At 43.1% G+C, this 24821-nt stretch overlaps 1 protein-coding gene across 6 annotated transcripts in view; it reads left to right on the top strand.

Annotated features, from left to right (window-relative positions):
- The window catches only part of LOC122943523 (ATR interacting protein), a 52749-nt gene that overhangs the window by 4455 nt on the left and 23473 nt on the right, over nucleotides 1–24821 (top strand). For all 6 annotated transcript variants that reach the window (XM_044301321.1, XM_044301319.1, XM_044301322.1 and 3 more), the window contains exons 4-7: nucleotides 12493–12663; nucleotides 16084–16187; nucleotides 21620–21780; nucleotides 23894–23974. In XM_044301321.1, the coding sequence (XP_044157256.1) occupies nucleotides 12493–12663; nucleotides 16084–16187; nucleotides 21620–21780; nucleotides 23894–23974 (517 nt within the window). The remainder of the gene's footprint in view (nucleotides 1–12492; nucleotides 12664–16083; nucleotides 16188–21619; nucleotides 21781–23893; nucleotides 23975–24821) is intronic.

Raw genomic sequence — 24821 nt, 5'->3', positions numbered from 1 at the left:
CTTACCCAAGACATTCAGAGATTGTTTTCTCGTGTCACGTTGTACTTCATGTTAATGGTAAATTGAATGCAAAATGTTTTCCTTTTATTTTATTTTTTTGTATTTTTTTTTTTTTAAATACATAAAAAGGGGGTTCTGCACTTTGTTTAAACTGATGATCGGCGCGGGTCCCGGGTGTCGGACCCCCGCTGATCAGCTGTTTGAGAAGGCAGCGGTGCTCCAGCAGCGTCACGGCCTTCTCACTGTTTACCGCTGGCCCATCATGACTAATATCACTGTCCTGGGCGCGGCTAAGCTCCGTTCAAACTTTTTTTTTTTTTTTTTTTCCCATGACCTATCGCTGACCCTGTTATGCCTGGGGTCAGGAGGTCGCAGCGGGTGGCTACTCACTTGGTTTCAAAAGATTGCTCCATGACCTAGTGGTGGGAATGTATTCTGGTCCAGGTTTTGCTGCTTAGGTTTGCCATCCTTTTTGTCCCAGTTAGGCATCTGTAGCTTTTTCTTTCAGCTGTTCTGTCAGCCACCCCTAGCTACTATGTATTCTCCACTTCTACTTCCCTTGTTGCCAGATATAGACCTTCTTTCCAGATCTTCTATTCTGACCTCAGTTGGTGTTGGAACTGGAGCTGTTGGATCTCCGTTATACTCCTGTTGTCTCCCTTTTGGGGATTGTTTGTGGTGTTTGTCCTTTCCCTGTTGTTACCCTAGGTAATTAGGTAATTTATTTTAAAAGCCATAGATTTTATTTTAACTCGCAATTATTTCACTTTTAACGAAAAATTTTATATCCAAATTCAAGGGACCGCAATGGGCGCGAAATTTGCGCCGTCCTATGCAAACATCAAATTTTATCGAAGATTTATAGATATTATTTTAATTTGGGATAATGGCGTAGAAGAGGTCAAATTATTAATCAGTCACCTCAACTCTAACGACTGGGGCCTAACATTCAGCCCTGAATTTGACCCAAAAGAAGCCATCTTCTTTGACCTACAGCTTACTATTATCTCCAACACAATCATCACTAAAACCCACTTTAAGAAAGTAGATTCAGGCAGGTATCTTAATTGCACAAGTTGTCACCGCCAGAAATGGAAGAGGAATATCCCGTACAGTCAAATGAAAAGAATTAGAAGGAACTGTACAGAGGATTCAACACCTAGAGAACAACTCGAGATTTTAAAACGACGAAAAGGGATATCCAAAGAATTTTTAATAACTGAATCTACCAAAAGGGCCCTAAAAATGAACCAAAAGGAGGCCCTCAAATTCAAGCAAACATAAACCATTGAAATGCAAGAGACCACTCTCAAATCCTCCCAAAAAACTTCCATTACAGTCTGACAAGCTATAACTCGAACACACAAAAATCCGGCAGATATTGAACAAACACTGGGGCATACTCAAAAAAGAAAAATATGGGGGATTCAGCCCGCACAACCCCTAGCAGGTGCACATTGCTATGGCGAAATACAGATACAAACGCTAAAACACAAAATGCAATCGCACTCTGCCCTGCCTTTATGCTGGATGTTGAATAAGGTATTGGTGTACATTTTGGCCAAAGCGTAATAAGCCACTCACCACGTCAAGGTCGCCTTAATGAGTGGTCCCTAACACTAGTTCCTACCTTTTATGGGCCAGTATAAAACTGAGTCTGCTTATATAGCACCTACCAGTAGCCATTTGGCTCCAGGAGAAGTATATAGTGGGCTCAGCATGCATGTTGGTACTTGCATCCCTGGATCCGATGAAAGCTGTAATGGCACCAGACGGGGTTAAAAGCAGATTGTGCTTGGCGTGCATGCTGTACCTGCGCTCCCTGGACTTTGTGTGGCTGTCATGGCCATAAAAGGTAGGAACTAGTGTTAGGGACCACTCATTAAGGCGACCTTGACGTGGTGAGTGGCTTATTACGCTTTGGCCAAAATGTCATCTAATGAAACGTTTCACTTAAAACACAACATGAATTGCGGCACCAGCAATATCATTTATCTATTACAATGTCCGTGTAATCTATTATGTTGGCAGGACCACACAGACTTTCCGTGAAAGAATGAATGAGCACCGCTCTAACATCAATAGGAAAGTTCTCACTCATAGCGTCTCCAGACATTTCTCCACTCACCACAATAGTGATCCCTCTCTACTCCGTGTTACCCCGCTGGAATGGATCCCCCAGTCATATCAAGACCTGTGTAGGAAGGAGATGTTTTGGATTTTCCGGTTGAACACACTATCCTCTTTTGGGCTGAATGAGTCCCTAGAATACACCAATTACTAGCAAGGGAACCACTACAACAATGCCCTTGACCCCCTGACTACACTTCTAAAACATATATTAAACTTGTAGAACTTTTCATTATACTCCCGTCATTCCTGTGTGTCCCTGCCTTTTAGATTGCTGAATACACAGCGATGAACGAGCACCGCGTATTCAGCTAAGGAAGTGCTGTGCGCCAGGAGACTGTAGGAGCTGCCGGGTTTTCTTTAGATCTCAATCAGCCATGCGGTGAGGCTGTACAGCATAGTATACTGCTGTACAGCCTCTCTGGGGAGTGTGTATTTCCCCTGTAAGTGGGGCTACTATGTTAAATGCCCCATATAGGTCTTGTATGACCTTATGGGGAACACAAAGTGTAAAGTGAAAAATAGCGTTATAAAAATAAACGTTTTACACAAAAAAGGGCCCTTTTTGTCCAATAAAAAAAAGACATATTTGGTATTGCTGCCTCCGTAACGACCGTCTCTATAAAAGCATCACATGATCTATCCCATCAGGTGAATAGTGTAAAAAAAAAAAAATAATAAAAATGATGCCAAAACAGCTATACATCTTATTTTTTTTAGTCCACTTCCAAAAAACATAGGGAGTTATTTATCATTCTGAAATACTCCTAAATTAGGCGGATTTACCATTTCCTACGCCTGGTTTAGGAGTAGAAAATGGTCTAAATGTAACCCAGCAAGGAAGCTGTATTACATTTGGAACTGGCAGCGATTAGCGTGCAGCTGCAATCTCTGAATGGATGTTCTAAAACGTCTATTCAGAGGTTAATCCTGACCCCCAGGACTTTTATAGCCTATGGGTGGTTGGGAAGCGGTTAAAGAAGCACTCCAGAAAAAAAAATGTTCTCTGGCCCATTAGAAAGGTACATGATGTAAGTTGCAGTGAAGGTAATCTTCTTACTGGTGGCTATAGTTGTGACTTATCCAGTCCCTTCAGGTTCTCAGCTGTGTCATGTAATCGACTCTGACTGTATTTATGGGTCTGCATCTGTTCCACAATTTTTCAGGTTGTATGCAGATCCATTCATTTCAATTGTGCTGTCTGCATCCATACTCCCCCCCCCCCCCCCCCCCCCCCCTTCCCCGCGCGGCCCTGCAAAAAACATAGTGCATGTCTTATGTGTGGACAGGAAGTCACTTTCTCTATTTAGTCCTATGAGACTGCCATTGAGGTTCCCGTAGGAATGGCGATACTGACTTTAATAATGCTGGAATTACACGGCTCAATAGACAATTATTGGGAAGCGTTCCTTCCTGATAACTGCCTGCTCGTCAGTGGAGGTGAAGAGCGGCATTTTACATGTAGGGCTTCTCCTCCATTGCATGGGGATGAGTGATGGCTACTGCCTCTGCTCATCCCCATACAGATTCATAGCTTCTGGGCAGCAGAATTCCACGTCTGTGGCACCTGTACATGGACAGATTATCAGAAATAAGCGTTCATCCCCGACAATCTGGCAGTGTAAATCCATCTTAAAGAGGACCTTTCGTGCGATTTTATTACGGGAGATACAGTGGAGGAAATAATTATTTGACCCCTCACTGATTTTGTAAGTTTGTCCAATGACAAAGAAATGAAAAGTCTCAGAACAGTATCATTTCAATGGTAGGTTTATTGTAACAGTGGCAGATAGCACATCAAAAGGAAAATCGAAAAAATAACTTTAAATAAAAGATAGCAACTGATTTGCATTTCATTGAGTGAAATAAGTATTTGAACCCCTACCAACCATTAAGAGTTCTGGCTCCCACAGAGTGGTTAGACACTTCTACTCAATTAGTCACCCTCATTAAGGACACCTGTCTTAACTAGTCACCTGTATAAAAGACACCTGTCCACAGAATCAATCAATCAAGCAGACTCCAAACTCTCCAACATGGGAAAGACCAAAGAGCTGTCCAAGGATGTCAGAGACAAAATTGTAGACCTGCACAAGGCTGGAATGGGCTACAAAACCATTAGCAAGAAGCTGGGAGAGAAGGTGACAACTGTTGGTGCGATTGTTCGAAAATGGAAGGAGCACAAAATGACCATCAATCGACCTCGCTCTGGGGCTCCACGCAAGATCTCACCTCGTGGGGTGTCAATGGTTCTGAGAAAGGTGAAAAAGCATCCTAGAACTACACGGGAGGAGTTAGTTAATGACCTCAAATTAGCAGGGACCACAGTCACCAAGAAAACCATTGGAAACACATTACACCGCAATGGATTAAAATCCTGCAGGGCTCGCAAGGTCCCCCTGCTCAGGAAGGCACATGTGCAGGCCCGTCTGAAGTTTGCCAATGAACACCTGAATGATTCAGAGAGTGACTGGGAGAAGGTGCTGTGGTCTGATGAGACCAAAATAGAGCTCTTTGGCATTAACTCAACTCGCTGTGTTTGGAGGAAGAGAAATGCTGCCTATGACCCCCAAAACACCGTCCCCACCGTCAAGCATGGGGGTGGAAACATTTTGCTTTGGGGGTGTTTTTCTGCTAAGGGCACAGGACAACTTATTCGCATAAACGGGAAAATGGACGGAGCCATGTATCGTGAAATCCTGAGCGACAACCTCCTTCCCTCTGCCAGGAAACTGAAAATGGGTCGTGGATGGGTGTTCCAGCACGACAATGACCCAAAACATACAGCAAAGGCAACAAAGGAGTGGCTCAAGAAGAAGCACATTGGCCTAGTCAGTCTCCGGACCTTAATCCAATCGAAAACCTATGGAGGGAGCTCAAGCTCAGAGTTGCACAGAGGCAGCCTCGAAACCTTAGGGATTTAGAGATGATCTGCAAAGAGGAGTGGACCAACATTCCTCCTAAAATGTGCGCAAACTTGGTCATCAATTACAAGAAACGTTTGACCTCTGTGCTTGCAAACAAGGGTTTTTCCACCAAGTATTAAGTCTTTTTTTGTTAGAGGGTTCAAATACTTATTTCACTCAATGAAATGCAAATCAGTTGCTATCTTTTATTTAAAGTTATTTTTTCGATTTTCCTTTTGATGTGCTATCTGCCACTGTTACAATAAACCTACCATTGAAATGATACTGTTCTGAGACTTTTCATTTCTTTGTCATTGGACAAACTTACAAAATCAGTGAGGGGTCAAATAATTATTTCCTCCACTGTATATACCTGTACTTGTGGGGTACATGATGCTGATGCTGCTTCCCTGCTTGAAATTTATTTTTATTTTTTAAATATGCCTCCTATGCCCCGCTGGATTTCTCCCGCTCAGTATGCGGATTCTGAGCATCGGAGCAATGAGGAGGAGACTGAGTCTTTCTCCGTGGGGGTCTCCTTCTCCCCTGACTGTAGTGTTGTCCAATCGCAGCTCAGAGGGAGAAAAAAACCTTCAGGGAGAAGGAGACTCCCACGGAGAGACTTTCTCCTTCTCATTAGGCCCCATGCACACGGCAGTGTTTCACAGCCATGTGCGGGCCGTGGAACCGCGGCCTGGATCCCTCCTGAGAGCAGGAGAGCACGGTGTCATTGGTTGCTATGACGCCGTGCGCTCCCTGCTGCCGCCGCAATACAGTAATACACTGGTATGATCTATACCAGTGTATTACTGTACTGTGCCGGCAGCAGGGAGCGCACGGCGTCATAGCAACCAGTGACGCCGTGCGCTCCTGCTCTCAGGAGGGATCCAGGCCGCGGTTCCACGGCCCGCACACGGCTGTGAAACACGGCCGTGTGCATGGGGCCTTACTCCGATGCTCAGTATCCGCATACTGAGCGGGATAAGTCCGGCTGGGTATATGAGGCATATTTAAAAAAATCAAGCAGGGTAGCAGCATCAGCAGGGGGTACCCCGCAAGTACAGGTATATGTTCCTATGAACGCTCATTCCTGATAATCTGTCCATGTACAGGTGCCGTTTAAAATCGCATGAAAGGTGCTCTTAAAGATGCTGTGTCAGTTAGAGATGCAGCTGGGGCCAGTATTGGGTGCAGAACTCCCCAATACAGCAAATGGTAAGAAGATTACCTTCACTACAATTTACATCATATACCTTTCTAACAAACTAGAGAACATACATTTTCTGGGCGTGCTTCTTTAACCACCTCCGGACCGCCTAACGCAGATGTGCGGTCCGGAGGTGGCAGCGCTGCGCACAGTCACGCATATACGCGTCATCTCGCGAGACGCGAGATGACGCGACTATGCGCGCGCGCATGCGCAGTTCGCGCCGGCATTTCGCACAGAAGTATTTCGTCAGCAACCTGCCAGCCAATGATCGCGGCTGGCAGGTTGCTGATTTTTAAAAAATCAAATCAAAGTGCTAGATAGCAGATCATATTAGTAAATATGATCTGTTATATGGCTGCCTGCTCCTCTGCTGGTTCTTTTCGTCGGTTGGATCCAGCAGAGGAGCAGGCTTCACAGTGAGTACACCAAACACTACACTATAGCCCCTGATCACCCCCCTGAACCCCAATTAACCCTTTGATCACCCCTTTGATCACCCCTGTCAATCACAAGTGAAAAGAAAAAAGTGATCAATGCAAACTGTCACTTTTTTTTTTCACTGTTATTGACCGTTAGGTTTTAGGTATAGTTTAGGTCCCTTGGTTAGGTAGTTAGCGATCAGTTAGCGCCCAGCCCACCGCACCGCAGTCCGTTATTCGCTGATTAGCGTATCGCTAATCAGCATTTGTACTTTTATAGTATCTGGAAGTGATCAAAACTGATCACGGTCAGATCTATAATAGTACTAGTGTCACTTTAGTTCGCCCTCCACCCAAAACGCAGTGTTTGCCCGATCAGGCCTGATCGGTCGCCCACACGTGCGTTCGCCCACACCCGCCCCACCGCAGTGACAAAAAAAAAATTTTTTTTTGATCACTGCACATTCACTTTACACGCACTGCGGCGATAAAAAAATCAGTTTTGATTTTTTTTTATCAACCGCAGCGGCCTCCGGTACTTCGCTAGCCTCCCCTTTGTAAGACAGGCTTGCTTTTTTTTTCTTGGGTAGTCTCAGGGAATACCCCTAAATTTAGTTGCCCACATGTCTAAACATGGCTTTATGCGGATATGATGTGCGTAGAATTGGCTTTCTATTTACTGTGATGGATTCTTACCCTTGGGTGAAATGTGAATGACTGAGTGAGGCTGGATAAGTGATTCAGAACCTCCATTTTAGGCTTCATTCACACGTCCGTGGAACACGGTCCGTGACATACCGGACTGGCATCCTGCTTTGTGCAGGAGCGCACTGCGTCATTGGTTGCTATGACGCTGTGCGCTTTGTGATGCAGTACAGTAATACACTCGTATGATCTATAAGAGTGTATTACTGTACTGCGTCGGCAAAAAGCGCACAGTGTCATGGCAACCAGTGTCATGAGTTTAAATTGAGATTGTGGCGCCCCAGGGGTTAATCCGCACAGGATGCCGGCTGAAATCATTCAGCCGGCATCCTGTCACAACGCCTGGGGGGGTCATATGACCCCCCCGTATCGGCGATCGCAGCAAACCGCAGGTCAATTCAGACCTGCGGTTTGTTGCTATTTCTGCTGTTTCTGATCGCCGTGGTCCCTGACCGCGGCGATCAGAAACTTTAGTGTGGCACAAATCTATAGTGATCACCCCCCCCTGCACCCCTGCATGATTTTAGCCTGGTGGGAGGTGCAGGGGGGGTGTTGCGGGCTGTGTGGGCGGTGCGGGAGGCGGGCGGTGCGGCAGGCGGGATCGCGATCCCCCGCCCGCCTCCCGCCGAATAATCGTTGGCTTCTAGTGGGTATACCAGGGTGCCAGCACATTGCTGGCACCCTGGTATAAACGGCTGACATCTGTGAATGGATGACAGCCGTTTAACCCTTTCCATACAGCGGTCCGTACGGACCGCTGTATGGAAAGAGTTAACAGTAAGATGCGGCTCCCTCCCTCTCCCATCGGGGGGCTGCTGTGCCTTTGCAGCCCCCCGATGGGAGAGGGAGAGAGCCCCCAGACAGCCCCCCGACACCCCAGTCCTTACCCTTCCCCGTCTGCGAAGTTGTGGCAGACGGGGAAGGTTCCCATGGCAACAGGACGCCTGCTCAGGCGTCCTGCTGTCCATGGTGCTGAACAGATCTGTGCTGAAAGCATAGATCTGTTCAGTGTAAGTAAAATACAGTACAGAAACATATATAGGTTCTGTACTGTATTATGCAGACACCAGACCCACTGGATCTTCAAGAACCAAGTGGGTCTGGGTCAAAAAAAAAGTAAGAAAAAGTAAAAAAAAAGTGAAAATCAAAAAACACATTTATCACTAATTAAAAATGAAAAAAATAAAATTCCCTACACATGTTTGGTATCGCCGCGTCCGTAACGACCTGATCTATAAAACGGTCATGTTACTTTCCCCACACGGTGAACGCCATAAAAATAAAAAAATAAAAACTATGATAAAATTTAAATTTTGCCCACCTTACTTCCCAAAAAAGGTAATAAAAGTGATCAAAAAAGTCGCATGTACGCCAAAATAGTGCCAATCAAACCGGCATCTCATCCCGCAAAAAATGAGACCCTACCCAAGATTATCGCCCAAAAACTAAAAAAACTATGGCTCTTAGACTATGGAAACACTAAAACATCATTTTTTTTGTTTCAAAAATTAAATCATTGTGTAAAACTTACATAAATAAAAAAAAAAGTATACATATTAGGTATCTCCGCGTCCGTATCGACCGGCTCTATAAAAATATCACATGAGTTAACCCCTCAGGTGACCACCGTAAAAAAATAAAAATAAAAACGGTTTAAAAAAAGCAATTTTTTGTCATCTTACGTCACAAAAAGTGCAATAGCAAGCGATCAAAAAGTCGTATGCACCCCAAAATAGTGCCAATAAGACAGCCATCTCATCCCGCAAAAAATGAGACCCTACATAAGATAATCGCCCAAAAACTGAAAAAACTATGGCTCTTAGACTATGGAGAAACTAAAACTTTTTTTGTTTTAACAATGAAATCATTGTGTAAAACTTACATAAATAAAAAAAAAGTATACATATTAGGTATCGCCGCGTCCGTGAGAACCTGCTCTATAAAATTACCACATGATCTAACCGGTCAGATGAATGTTGTAAATAACAAAAAAAAAAACGGTGCCAAAAAAGCTATTTCTTGTTACCTTGCCGCACAAAAAGTGTAATATAGAGCAACCAAAAATCATATGTACCCTAAACTAGTACCAACAAAACTGCCACCCTATCCCGTAGTTTCTAAAATGGGGTCACTTTTTTGGAGTTTCTACTCTAGGGGTGCATCAGGGGGGCTTCAAATGGGACATGGTGTAAAAAAAACAGTCCAGCAAAATCTGCCTTCCAAAAACCGTATGGCATTCCTTTCCTTCTGCGCCCTGCCGTGTGCCCGTACAGCAGTTTACGACCACATATGGGGTGTTTCTGTAAACTACAGAATTAGGGCCATAAATAATGAGTTTTGTTTGGCTGTTAACCCTTGCTTTGTTACTTGAAAAAATATATTAAAATGGAAAATCTGCCAAAAAAGTGAAATTTTGAAATTGTATCTCTATTTTCCATTATATCTTGTGCAACACCTAAAGGGTTAACAAAGTTTTTAAAATCAGTTTTGAATACCTTGAGGGGTGTAGTTTCTTAGATGGGGTCACTTTTATGGAGTTTCTACTCTAGGGGTGCATCAGGGGGCTTCAAATGGGACATAGTGTCAAAAAACCAGTCCAGCAAAATTTGGCTTCCAAAAACCAAATGGCGCACCTTTCACTCTACGCCCTGCTGTGTGGCCGTACAGTAGTTTACGGCCACATATGGGGTGTTTCTGTAAACGGCAGAGTCAGGGCAATAAAGATACAGTCTTGTTTGGCTGTTAACCCTTGCTTTGTTAGTGGAAAAAATGGGTTAAAATGGAAAATTAGGCAAAAAAATGAAATTCTCAAATTTCATCCCCATTTGCCAATAACTCTTGTGCAACACCTAAAGGGTTAACAAAGTTTGTAAAATCAGTTTTGAATACCTTGAGGGGTGTAGTTTATAGAATGGGGTCATTTTTGGGTGGTTTCTATTATGTAAGCCTCGCAAAGTGACTTCAGAGCTGTAGTGGTCCCTAAAAATTTGTTTTTTGTAAATTTCTGAAAAATTTCAATATTTGCTTCTAAAGTTCTAAACCTTGTAACATCCCCAAAAAATAAAATATCATTCCCAAAATAATTCCAACCTGAAGTAGACATATGGGGAATGTAAAGTCATCACAATTTTTGGGGGTATTACTATGTATTACAGAAGTAGAGAAACTGAAACTTTGAAATTTGCAAATTTTTCCAAATTTTTTGTAAATTAGGTATTTTTTTTATGCAAAAAAAATAATTTTTTTAACTTCATTTTACCAGTGTCATGAAGTACAATATGTGACGAAAAAACAATCTCAGAATGGCCTGGATAAGTCAAAGTGTTTTAAAGTTATCAGCACTTAAAGGGACACTGGTCAGATTTGCAAAAAATGGCCAAGTCCTTAAGGTGAAATAGGGCTGAGTCCTTAAGGGGTTAACGTCCCCTTTGTTTAGAATTTTATTTTATTTTTTTATACTAAAGATGGGTATGAATTTTTATTTAATACCTGTTTTATAGTGAACCTGAGGCTACAGCGTTTCACCAGGAATGTTATTAGACATATTTATTAATAAACTTGCACAGTTTTAATTGAAATCTCCATTGAATGGAGGTAATCTGTGACCAGACTGCCACGGTTTAATAATACTTTATATAGCGGCAACATATTCCACGCCACTTTTTATATAAGAGGGTTTATGGACAAACAAAATCCTACATTACACAGTAGCAGGTCAACGATTAAATCAAAAGGCATGAGCCAGTCACGGTGCTTTCCATCAGTGATTTTGAGCTGCGCCTGACTTTGGCTCTCAATAATTGATGAAGATCACTGACGTGTGAAAGAGGCATAAGGCTTGGGCTTTTTCAGCAAAACCAGAAAACTTGTTTTATTTGCAGAAAGTTGGAAAATCTGTTTAAACTTTTAATAAAGGTAATGTATACAGCTTTAGGTTATACTTTTATACTTTTGTTTAAATTTCTCACTGTTTTCAAGACCTTGCTGTCAGTTCATGCCCTTCAGGGGCTGGAAAACAGTCCTTGGCTGTGTCCTAGGCACTCTTCTGTTGTGCAGCTGCTGCTCGTGTATTTAGCTCACAGATCTGATGGTTCGCTACAGTGTTAAAGGGAACCTGTCACCGGGATTTTGGGTATAGAACTAAGGACATGGGTTGCCAGATGGCCACTAGCATATCCGCAATATCCAGTCCCCATAGCTCTGTGTGTTTTTATTGTGTCAAAAAAACGATTTGATACATATGCAAATTAACATAAGAGTCATATCTTACTTGTGTAACCAGAGAAGTCATATTTTCAAGCTCTGACTCATCTTAGGTTAACTTGCATATGTATCAAATCGGTTATTATACACAATAAAAGCACACAGAGCTATGGGGACTAGGTATTGCGGATGTGCTAGCGCCCATCTAGCAACCCATGTTCTCAGCTCTATACCCAAAATCCAGGTGACAGGTTCCCTTTAAGGTGCATTCACACGACTAAGTGTTTTGTGGTCCGCACTTGAATGAGTTCGCAAATCCGTAGATGTGCTACGGAACGGAAGTGCTGAATGGAACCCCACGGAAGCACTATGGTGTTCCGGTCCGCAAAAAGATAGAACTTGTTCTATCTTTTTGTGAAACGGACTGATCGTGGACCCCATTTAAGTGAATGGGTCTGTGATCCGCATACGGCTGCCCTACGGTCGGTGCCCGTGCATGGCGGACTGCAGCGTGGGCAAGTGGCCTTACAGGGATTGTCCTCGATTTTGATATTGATGGCCTATGCGCCACACCTTCTGCTGATCAGTTGTGTGCTGGTAGCTCCGACACCAGAATTACACTGCTCCATTCATTCCGTATTGGACAGAGCTGGTAACTGCAGCACTGCTATCATTACCGGCTCTGTCCGCTACACAATGGCCGAAAGGACAAGATAACAGCTAATGCAGGGTACCAGACCCCCTCCGATCAGATATCAATGCCCTATCCTGGGGATAGGCTAACAATGTTAAAATTGTGGACAGCTTGTTAAGGAAGCTCGTTCATCAATGTCTGTCTTATTCTTTTTATACAAACTTGACTTGCATAAAGCAGCTAAGTTGTGTTTTTTTTTAAATTTATTTATGTTTTTACTTGCAGTTGAAGGGGCTACAGGATGACATTATTGTCAAGAATGGCGAAATTAAAGTTTTGCGTGATGCCTTGCATCAAACAGAGTCCAGCCTTGAGCAGCAAAGAATTGCTTATTCCTTGTCTGAGAAGGAGAAGACACAAATACAGTGTGAGAAGGAAAAAGAACTGATGAAAAAGGTAAGTGTTTTCTAAGACAGTAATAGTGATGGACCAATATCTTGGGATGGTAATTCCTCATATATATATATACGCTTGGTTCAGTGTGTTTTTGTAGCTTTTTTGCTGCATTTGTAACATTCAGATGTTTTTCCCTCCTTCCAGCGGGCTGTGTGGGGTATGGGACTTTCATTTGTTATCTAATTTCCTCCTGTGGATAGGATAGGGGATAATATGAAAATACTGGAGTACTTATTTAAGATTGAAAAAGAAAATACGTTATTTGATCAGCTGATGAAAAATAATAATTTAAGTGTAAGACAAAGAGGAACAGGAGGCAGCGCCTCATACACGGTGTAGTCTAGATATATGAATAAACAGGTGTAATAGTTGTGCTAATTGTCTGGAGGAAGAGGGCGCTGAGCCTGTGAAACACATTGACAAAGAAATAAAAGTAACGTTCTTCACCATCCAGTATGCTTCACTGGATCGGCGTTGTCAGCAGGAATCAGTGGTTATACTTCTGTTTTTCTTGCTTAACAGAGTATGGGCATCCTTTAGGACACCATTAAGCCACGCTTTGCATAAGCTGCTACTATTCCATAAAGAGGATCTGACCTGCAAAAAGTAATCTTTTGCATTGCTGGTGTTATAGAAGGAGGGCTGTCAGTTTCTCAAAGGACATTTTTTTTTTTTTATTTTTTTTATTTTTTACGCTAAGGCTAGTTTCACACTAGCGTTCGGCTGTCCGCTCGTGAGCTCCGTTTGAAGGGGCTCACGAGCAGTGTTCCCTCTAAGCTACGCGGGTGAGCGGCCGCACAGCAATTATTGTGCCCCCGCTCACAAGTTTAATAAGTCCGCTCAGCAGCACCTGGTCACAAAATGCCCACACTTGCCCACACTATTGATGACACTATACATGTCCCCGCACTACTGCTGCCTCCTCCTTTTCTAACTGAAGAGGAGGACTGGGCAGCAGTGCCCAGGCAGAGGTAATGTGGCAGTCTGATGGAGAGAAGGGCCCCGCTGCTAACGTCCCCCAGCCCCATAAATCTCACTGCTGTGCAGGTGGAAGAAGGAGACAGGGCAATCCCTGTTCATGAAAATCCTAATGTATTCCTCACATCCCGCCCCAAAGCAGTCACCCTGACACCGCCACAGTAATAAGGGGGGGGGGGGGCGCTAATATTTATTAAATCGGACACACTCCTTGACAAGAGGCATTCTGGGGCGGTAAGGTCTGTTCCCCACAAGGAAAAGTCACTTTGTGGGGTTTGTCACGTATGGAGACCAGGATACCGGTCCTATATGTTGACGGGATGCATGCAGCAGAGCTAAGCTTCTCGGAGTAGCAGAGCCGGACTTCTTAAATGCAGCAGAGCTAAGCTTGTTAGCTGCAGCAGGGCGGAGCTTGTTAGACGCAGCAGGGCCGAGCTTGTTAGATTCTGCAGAGCTGATCTTGTTAGGTGCAGTAGGGCATGTGCTTACTGTATATGTTGGGGTACAACTTCTTGTGAAATCCTACTATGTCCTGACCCCTTACATTGGACTGTAGCCGCATGTACCGACTGTTCACAGCACAAACACTGCGGCCTCAAACAGTCAATTTACAAACCAAGCTCTGCTACATCTGTTCTCAAATCTCTGTGTGCCTATACTTCAATAATATTTATTTTCTTTAGTTCTATCCGCTTCTAGAAAAGCTGGGTGAAAGCCAATATTGCTGCCATTCCGACCTTCACCCAGCTTTCCCAGACCACAGAACAACAAACCCTGAGCAGCAAACGTCGGGTGCACCTCTGCCGTTATGTGCCTTCCACAGATATAGGTATAGCCTGTATATAAGTATATAAGTATATATAGGTATAGGCTGTGTATAGGTATAGGCAGTATATATGTACATAGGTATAGGCTGTGTATAGGTATATCTATCTATCTATTAGCTTTCCCACAGGGGTTATATTGTCTGGCATGGTGTAACCTCCATACATTTGCTGTACAGTATACATTATAATCCATACACAATGCCGTTCAATATATAGTATAACACCTACACTGTAGGGTTATGTTGTATATTGCACGGCATGGTGTATGGATTATAATGTATATTATACGGCATGGAGTATGGATTATAATGTATATTTTACTGTATGGTGTATGGATTATAATGTATTCTGTACAGCAGGCATGCTCAACCTGCGGCCCTCCAGCTGTTGTAAAACTACAACTCCCACAGTGCCCTGCTGTAGGCTGTTCGGGCATGCTGGGAGTTGTAGTTTTGCAACAGCTGGAGGGCCGTAGGTTGAGCATGCCTGCTGTACAGCATGGTGTAAGGATTATGCTGTATATTACACAGCATGGTGCAGGGCTTTCATTGTATGCTCTTTAATGTGACAATTATTTTAGGTTTTCCTATCGCCCACCTTTGATGGCGCTGTGTCCAGCTCTGAGGCGACCCCGCTCAGCACCTGCCCAGGCTTAGAGGGAACACTGCTCACGAGCGGACCCGAACGCTTCCGTCCAGCCCTGATGCAGTCTGAATGGATGCGGATCCGCTCAGACTGCATCAGTCTGGCGGCGTACAGCCTCCGCTCTGCTCAGCAGGCGGACACCTGAACGCTGCTTGCAGCGTTCGGGTGTCCGCCTGGCCGTGCGGAGGCGTGCGGATCCGTCCGGACTTACAATGTAAGTCAATGGGGACGGATCCGTTTGAAGATGCCACAATATGGCTCAATCTTCAAACGGATCCGTCCCCCATTGACTTTCAATGTAAAAGTCTGGACGCATCCGTTCAGGCTAATTTCACACTTAGCCATTTTTTGCCAATATAATGCAGACGGATCCGTTCTGAACGGAGCCACCGTCTGCATTAATATGAGCGGATCCGTTCAGGACGGATCCGATCGAACGCTAGTGTGAAAGTAGCCTAAGTTTGTGAGATGCAGCCGGCTGTTCTGGCAGCTCACTCTGGAGCAATATTTGTCCGGCTGATTCTCTGCAAGTTGGCCAGGTTGCGGCCAGATCTCCACAGGTCCCCCATTATAGATTAATGGGAACACAGTGGCTTCCAGCAATGCAGGACCAGGCAGCCTACTGGAACTTGCAACACTAGTGTAAAACTAGCCTAACCTGAAATGTTTATTTCTATTTTTAGTGAATAAATGCATTCCTCATGAAATAATATTTGTTTGGTCTTCATTGTGCTGGTATTCCTCCTGAAGAAAAACCTATTTCTACCAGCTGAATTGCTTCATACATAACCTTAGATATTGTACTTTGCCTATTCAAGGGACATGAAATGTATACAATAGTTTGATCCTATTGCGTTGACAAATGAACAAAAATACTGTTTGCTCTTGTTGTGAGAGATAGTCTAAATTGTACTTTTATTCTAAGCCGTGTATTTTGTTTTAATGTTACGATGTATACTTTATATCCCAGATTCAGTCTTTGCAATCACAGCTACAGTTCAAAGATGCAGAGATGATTGAATTAAAAACAAAACTTCAGAACGGTGAGCGGAGAGCGCTGGTGCCACAGGTTAGGTATGTATGTTTTTAATATTCTTAGTAGAAAGATGTTAAAATATTTTTTTAATGTATTATTCTGCAGGTCATTGATGAAAATGAACATTGCTCGTCTAAAGAAAAACAAAGCCACTTGGCCTTAGGACTTATGTCCGTGGCTGTATTAGCCTACCTGTGTGTGTACAAATATATGTATGTACACACACTGTAATATATCTTCTATATAAAAAGACTCTTTATATGAAGAGAGGATCAAAAAAAAATTTTATAGGTAAATAAAAAAAATTATATGATCCTTCAGGTGGACATAACTCCTCTAAGTTCTTTTATCGAGTATCATAATTTCATTTATGCAAGCAGTAAAACAAATGGACAATTGTCTATGCAAAATAATTTATATGTCGTTTATTATAAAACAAAGAATATAAAATCAATACAATTGCAAAACAAACGAAGTTACAAATTAATACGCAAAATATGCGACACGGTACCTATCTCACCAGCACGGTACAACTTAGTTACTTATGACAACCAGTGACACTTTTTTAATTACCTATGACCTAGACTTGTTGGAGTCACTGTCTTTCTGCTATCTTTTTGAATATATGTTAATTGATAACGATATATATAATGGCCTTGATACTTGGCATCGGGACATGTATACTTTACTTATCTACATGGATGAATAACTACCGTCTGAAATCGCATTTAACTCTTTTCAGAAATCCAACTACCAGAAACGTACTTCAGTGTTTCTGTATCTCCTACAGGATACATTCTAAATGACACATACATGGTATAATATATATAAATCGATACATTGTTACACATAAATGACACATTACATGAATTATTGGTTAAAATATGTTGTAAAACTGAATATACCATACGGTCATAAAATGTGATCTGATCTTCATCTAAGTCACAACAATAGACAATCACAGTCTGATTAAACTAATAACACACAAAGAATTAAATGTTACCATGTTTTTATTGAACCCACCATGTAAACATTCACAGTGCAGGTGGAAAAAGTATGTGAACCCCTAGACATCTCCAAGAGCTAATTGGAGTGAGGTGTCAGCCAACTGGAGTCCAATCAATGAGATGAGATTGGAGGTGTTGGTTACAGCCCCATCTCCCCTGGTTACGGCCACCGCTCTTCTCAGGAATCGCGGTGGCCGCGCGTGCGCAGACTACTTCTTTTCTTCGCCCGCACTCTGTACTGAACGCGCACGCCGAGTCCGTGCATGCGCCCTGGTGACTTCTTACTGGCAAGTATACTATACTGGCCAGGAAGAAGTCACCAGGGCGCATGCACTGACTCGGCGTGCGCGTTCAGTACAGCGCCCGGCCGGGAGAAGACATCAATCAAGATGGAGCCCGCCGAATGCCGAAACCAGGAAGTGGACGGCGCGCCGGGAGCAGGTAAGTATAAAACTGCGTGTTGAGAAAACCCCTTTATGCTGGGTTCAGACCTGAGTGTACTTGAACGTACGCTCTGTATGCGCGATTGTACGGGCGTTTGCAATCGCGCACTCAGAGACAAGCGAACGCCCATTGTCGCGCGTTCCCGCTGAAGTCTATGTACGGGAACGCGTGACAAGACGCCCCAAAGAAGCTCCTGTACTTCTTGGGGCGTCGGGCGTTTTACAGAGCGATCGTACGCGCTGTAAAACGCTCAGGTGAGAACCATTCCCATAGGGAATCATTGGTTCTTGCCTGTTGAGCGTTTTACAGCACGTAGGAACGCGCTGTAAAACGCTCAGGTCTGAACCCAGCCTTAAGGATATGAATTCTTATCTCGTCATGGCTTATCCATGAAACAACATTGTCTGAAGAAGCTAGTATCCCCATAGATAAACCCCTATCTTTAGCAATAACTTTTAAAATACAATGTCCGTTCATATTCACAATTATTCTTATATAAACTGAACTTGCCATGAACTCATCTTGGCTTCTTCAGGCACATAACAGAACTTTGGTTCAAACTGATTTCCTCTTAAAGGCAATGAGAATAAATTTTTGCTAGAATATCGTTAGATAATATTGTAAACTCATGAAAATTCCACGACAACACAGGTAGGTGAATACAGCCACGGACATAAGTCCTAAGGCCAAGTGGCTTTCTTTTTCCTTAGACGAGCAATGTTCATTTTCATCAATGTATATAAAAAGCGATAGTTTGGATTTGTGTTTTTATTTTATGCAGATTTCATATAATATATTACCGTTATCACAGAATACAGCATATAAAAAACACACATAAATCCAAACTATCAATTATATTTTTTTATACTGTTACACTGTTGTAGATTTTCTGTTTCTTTTAACAACCCCTTTAAAGTCTATGGGGAAACAACTCTACATAAGGTCCAGAATTGCACAAACAATTGACATGCTGCAGATTTTAAAATCCACACGGCAAGTCAATTTCTGCACATACTAAATACAGTGTGTGTATATGGGATTTAACAAATCTCATTCACTTTACTAGTAATGTGCTGTGGTTTTTCTGCATGAAAATTGGTGCAGAATAAACGCGCATATTTCGCAATGCGTGCAAGTACTTTTTTAAGATCTGTTTGTCAGAACTGTCTACGCCAGTGTTCCTCAACTCCAGTCCTCGGGGCCCACCTCTCGGTCGCGATTTGAGAATATCCCACAGAATGAATACCTGTGGTAAGCCCTGGTGCACTGACACTAATTATATCACCTGCTCAATACTAAGGAAATCCTGAAAACATGACCTGCAGGTGGGCCCTGAGGACTGGAGTTGAGGAACTATGGTCTACGCAACCAGTCCAAGAAATGCTAACTGAGGTGTCGGCTTTGTCATGCAGTTTTAGACCCACGCGGGTGCATAGCTGGTGCTTAGTCTTGCATTTCATAAAACTGTCCTGGGAACAGGACCACGTATGAATGGCATCTATGCCAATTTGTGTTACAAGGGAGGTTTCGTATCATTTGGGGGCTCCCCTGAATGGATTTGAGACCGTGCATAATATGTCTAACACTTTGAGAATCAAATTATGCTAAAGCATTGAAATAAATGTTTTGTTGTATTCCAACTGTAATCACTTTAACTTGTGGATATCCTGAATTTAACATGTGTTCCTGAATCACAATGAATATTTCTGCCCCCTGTTTCTTTGAAGTTTGCATAAATTGGTTTGCAGCACTCATTATGTTCACAACTACCTGATCACAATTCTTCACTCAACCATTTTACCAATTCCATCCCATAGACATATTCAGAATGGGAAATACCTACTATTTTATTGAAATTTAATAAAAATTGCCTGAAAAAATGGGTACAGTCAGGAAGACACATTGTGATCTGGATGGAGTGTGATTGCTCCTGATGAGGGATGTTTTCAAGTTCAGCGTATAAGGTTTGGGTTCGGGTTATCTAAGAATTCAGATCTGGTCTGTGGTAACTAAATTCTTGGTTAACCTGAACCTTGTACGCTCATCCCGACTCATGATTGCACAATTATCTATTGAGTCGTTCAGGTCTCACTGCATCCCGCCAGATAATGTCCCACCATGGCCAAGCATGCCCCCTCGTACCCTGATGCCCTCAAAGGCCTCTCTTTCCTCACTTCCTTCTGCCCTGACACAATAACAAAAAGCAGCATCCCAGTTCTAGAGCAACTTGCTTACTACTAGCACCACTGTGCCGGGAGTGTTCACTTCCCAGTAAGTAAAGTGAATGCTTGTCCCCCAGTCCTCATGCAGAGGTGCTAGTAAGACAGGAAAGGCACTTTACACTGCTAGCTGAAGCTTCCTCCTAGCACTGCGTGGTCTGCCTCTATTGGACGTGCACCACTGCATGTGTGCAAGAACGGCACAACGCTACTGAGCCAGGTTATATTGATTTGTGGCTCATGTAGACAGTCCTACCCAGTGACTGACAGCTATATCTGTATCAGTGTGTATATATAGATAGAACTGTCACTGATGGAGCCGCCCACTAGACTCCTAAGCACCGATTTGAGCAGAGGCTTAAAGGAATGAAATACAAGGTATGCTAAATATTTTCCCTCTAAACTGTATATCAATCTACTCTGCTCCTCCTGTAGTAAACCATGCTACCTGCGTTGTCATCATGATGAATTCCATTTGAATTGTTCATTTAATTCAGTATTAAAGGGGTAAATTCTAGCATTTAGACATCCCATGGAAGGAATATCAGATCACCACTACTTACCGTTCCGTCATGCTGCTGATTCTGCAATCGGGGCTGTGCTCGCATAACTGCCTGACTGGCTGCAGGCTCTTCTGCTGATGTCTCCACCGGATCTGCTCCCATTCAGCTGCATACATGTAACTGAACAGAGACACAGGGGCAGATCCCATCAAGACATTAGTGGACGGGCCTGTAGCCAATCAGGCTGTCACAGGAGCATAGCCCAGATTGCAGAATCGTTGAAATGATCTTCCTTCCACAGGTACTTTAAAAGCTAGAATTTATTCATGACCCAGGAGAACCCCTTTCAGTAGAACAGCTGGCCCTAGAGCGGCAGGGCAGCAGTGACATCTGTGCTAATAGCTGCAGAACAAGGCAGGAGGCTGCTGTCCCTGGGCTCGGCAGCAGTGGTGGTTTCCTCTGTAGATGGCTACTGGAATAATGAACATACAAGGCATGTCTAATGAACCACATGGGTCTATTTTAAATGTGGACACATTGATCTTTATGAAAAAAGGAGGGAGGAAGTTAAGAAGCTAATGAGCCTGTCAGTCTACCAGGGCATACAGGAGAAGGTAGACCAGAACTCCAGCCACAGGAGAAACGGCAGGAAAATGTACAGAAATAAACCTAAAATAAAATGTAGTAATTTTTTTTATTTTTTATTTTTTTGCCATGTTCACCGTACAGTAATACTTTGTGTGGGTAACCATTTTAGCCAGTGTGTTTCCCAATGGCATCACAAAGTCATTCAGAAATCTGATTGTCAAACTGAATCCGTTCTTTAAATGGCTTTTCTCAGTGTCAAGATATTGGTGACTGATCCTCTGGATAGGTCATCAATATCAGATCGGTGGAGATCCGATTTCTAGCATCCCCTGGCACCAGAGACTGTGAATGGAGCCGGAAGCAGACAGTGGCGGTGTAGTCCGGCTCACGTTCATACAGTAAGCCTACAGGCCGCTGCACAGCGAATGGAGCTTTTTGCTTTGGCTCAGCTTTCTAATTGGTGGGACCAGACATCCACAATCCCCACCAATCTATTATTGATGACCTATCCACATTAATCAATGTCTACACACTGGAAAACTCCTGTAAAACAGCCAATAATACTTGGAGAATTTGACAAGGCAATTTTTGGGTTATTCTAGAAGTTTAGCCATATACCTAGGAGGTCCAGCTACTGCAGCATCACAACCTCTTTGCACTAGATCTGCTGATCGTTGTGTAAATCTCTGTATTTTTGTTTGCAATTCAGCCCCAAAAAGAGACCTTCTCTGACCGTGAAGCTTGAATCGTGTCCTTCACCACAACCAGGAAAGACCAGCTTCCCCACCAAGGAATCCTTTAGGGCCAACAACAGTTTAAAACCACACGTGCCTGTCTCTCCTCTGCACGTGCATCTTCCGGTTAAAACAGGTAAGATTATATAATGCTACAACATCCTTCATGCCGTCCTGCTGTCTTCCGGGCCCTGTCATGTAAACTTCCAGACAGATGCGGTCACCTGCACTGCTGCAGAATTTGAGGACTAATTTGGTGATCTATACAGCACTGGCCGACAACAGCAGAGGCTCGAGGTGAAACAAAAAAACAAACTTCCATGAAATGGCCCCATTTTAGACACCACATCCCTCCCAGAATTTACCTAGGGGTCTAGTGAGCATTTTGATGCCACAGGTGTTTGCACCATTTGCAGAGCATTCATTGTTGCAAAAGCAAAAATTGCATATTTTCTAAAGATATGCCATGTCAGTTACCAATATGTTGTGCCCAGTGTATGCCAGTGTGAAAAATCAGCCCTCTTATAATTATGCAGCTTTTCCTGGTTTTACAAACACCCTATATGTGGCCCTAATCTTTTGCCTGGACATAGAACATGTGCTTTTGAAACCTAATTTGATTCACACCGCTTGTGCTGATAACTGTACAGGCTTTGGGGAGAAAACTCTGGAATCCCGAGAAATTACCTTTATCGGAAACTACACTCCCCAAGGAAATTGAGGGGTGGAGTGAGTGTTTTGACGCCACCCTGAAATTAAAGCACAGGGGACCTTGCAAAATGGAAATTGCTGTTTTTCCACAAATATGGCATTTTAGTGCCCAATGTGCTGTGCTGAGCCTGTACCATCTCTGACTCGCACCCCTTATATTGTTAGTCGAGTTCTGCTGGGCATGGAAATTCTAAATGTGAACTTAAACTGCTGTTTGGGTACACTGCAGGGTTCAGAAGAGAAGGACCACCTTTTGGCTTTTGCAGAGCGAATGGATTGGTTTGCGGGCGCCATGTTGCTATTAAGCAGCCTCTGGGGCTCCAGTAAAGCTATAGGTTGTGTGAGAGCGTATCTTTTGTGGGATGGGATTCCCTTTTTGGGAAGCCAGATGAAGAAAAAGAAGCAAGTTTGTTTATGGGTTTTTTCCATTTCATCCACCATGACGGCCCATACTATTCAATGTGGGCCGTCATGGTGGATTCAAGGAAACGGAATTACCGGTAAGTCTAATTGCGTTTTTTTTGGATATTTTTTTTTATGGTGTCTACTGTGCTGGAAAAAAATGTGATCTTGATTCTGCTGCTCAGTACGATTACAGAGATACACATTTTATAGTGTTTTTACATTTTATTACTTTGACACAATAAAAGCATTGTTTTGTGTTTTCCATATCTTTATATTTTTTTGGTCTGCTGATTTGTCTCTTATGAGGGCTTGCATGTTTTTTTTTTTCGTTTTTTTTTTTGCAGAATGAGTTCACATTTTTATTGTTTCCCCTTATAATTCATACAGCTTTTTGAGTGTCTGAAAACGGTAAATCTCAATTTTACAGAGTTTGCCTATGAGACCCTGCCTATGGCTGTGCCTTATAGGCTTCTGTGGCTAGCAGACCTGCAGGCCTTTGTAAGGCCTCAGGCTACCCGTAACCACCATCGTCACCCCACAATCTCTGATGAGCCCTTTCCCTCTGTAAACCACCTTGATGTGGCTGTCAGAATTGACCACTTCATCTATGAAGTTATACAGCCGGCATCGGAGCTATCTCCGGTGCCAGCCTTTACAACAGGGCACCCTGCCCTGATCAAGCGAGCACTACTCGATCAGTGCACTACATATGTACGGCATGATGCTGGAACTTCTTGCCCATTGCACTGGACATGTATGTCGAGTGTCAGGGGTTAAAAAAAAATAAAAATCTATAAAAAGAAGCATTACTCAACATGCTTACTGTCTTCTGCTTGCCTCTACGTCCTGGTCCCTGCTCCCCCATTCTGTAGGCATGCAGATACAGTTTAGTAGTAAAGTACATGCTGCTTTGTTCATTTGAGAAACTAGTAACACTTGTTCTTGCCATTAGCAGTCAGCCCCCCATCAATCAAGTATTTTTTCTTTTAGCCTAATATAGTATAGAGACCCTTTATGCCCCATAAAGCTGACAGTTCTCTACAAATTCTGTCTTTTGTCTAATCTGCACATTTTATCGTAATGTGGCCATTAATTTAAACGCTAAAAGCGGACATTGTAATTTTTCTCTGTAGAAACTGAAGCTTTGAATATAGCAGTGAAGCAAGCACGAGTATTTTCTTCTTCCTATTGCAAACACAGCATGGACAGACAAGGTATGTACCTAGCAGATCAGCCAAGTGAAAAAATGTGCACCTTGTCACCACCACAGTTTGTATAATTCATGTATGTGATTGTTGACATGAGGTTGTGTTTACAATGCGTTTATAAACTACATTCTAAGAATGTGCTGGGAAAATTTCAGTTGCACTCCTCAAACGTATGTGTGGGTCCCCAGTCACCCGGTGTATAGCAGAAGGTGTCCTTTGTTATACCCAGGGCTGGTATGCATTAATATGTTGTGAAAAGAGATTGTGCTACCAGAGAAATAACAAGTCATCAACTACCATTTAGAATTCCATGCAGCCATCCAAATGAATTGGCATTCATGTAATACTGCATTTCACTTGTACTTGGCACTGCAGGGGAAATGAATGGCTGACAGCAGCTCCACTTTGGACTTTGTTGGTTGTCTCTAGCTCTCAAATGAAAGAGGTGGTTTAGGTTCTAGATATTGAGGACCTATCCTCAGGGAGATCCTCTCTATCAGATCTGTGTTATCCACTGTGTCCTTTCCAGCACTGGTGGCTGCTGATCGGTGGGGGTGCCTCCAGCAGTACGATATTGATCACCTATTCTCAGGATAGATCTTCAGTATCTTGAACCAACCCCTTAAAAAAAACTTTGTAATCTATCAGGTGTAGAGTGATTTGTACATGTGTTTTCAGATGTTAATAAAAAGAGTGCAGCAGATATTTTTTGTGTATGCAGTGCCTGATTAATACACCAATACTGACATAGTGCTCAATTTAGCACAGAGCTGTATGATCAGAAGATAATGCCCTGACTGTACAGCAGCCTATAATCTGAGGCCACAGTGTATAATAAGTGTGTGAGATTGGT

The sequence above is a fragment of the Bufo gargarizans genome, chromosome 7, assembly GCF_014858855.1.
Source record: "Bufo gargarizans isolate SCDJY-AF-19 chromosome 7, ASM1485885v1, whole genome shotgun sequence".
NCBI classification, from domain to species: domain Eukaryota; kingdom Metazoa; phylum Chordata; class Amphibia; order Anura; family Bufonidae; genus Bufo; species Bufo gargarizans.
This window is presented reverse-complemented; position numbering and strand designations above follow the sequence as displayed.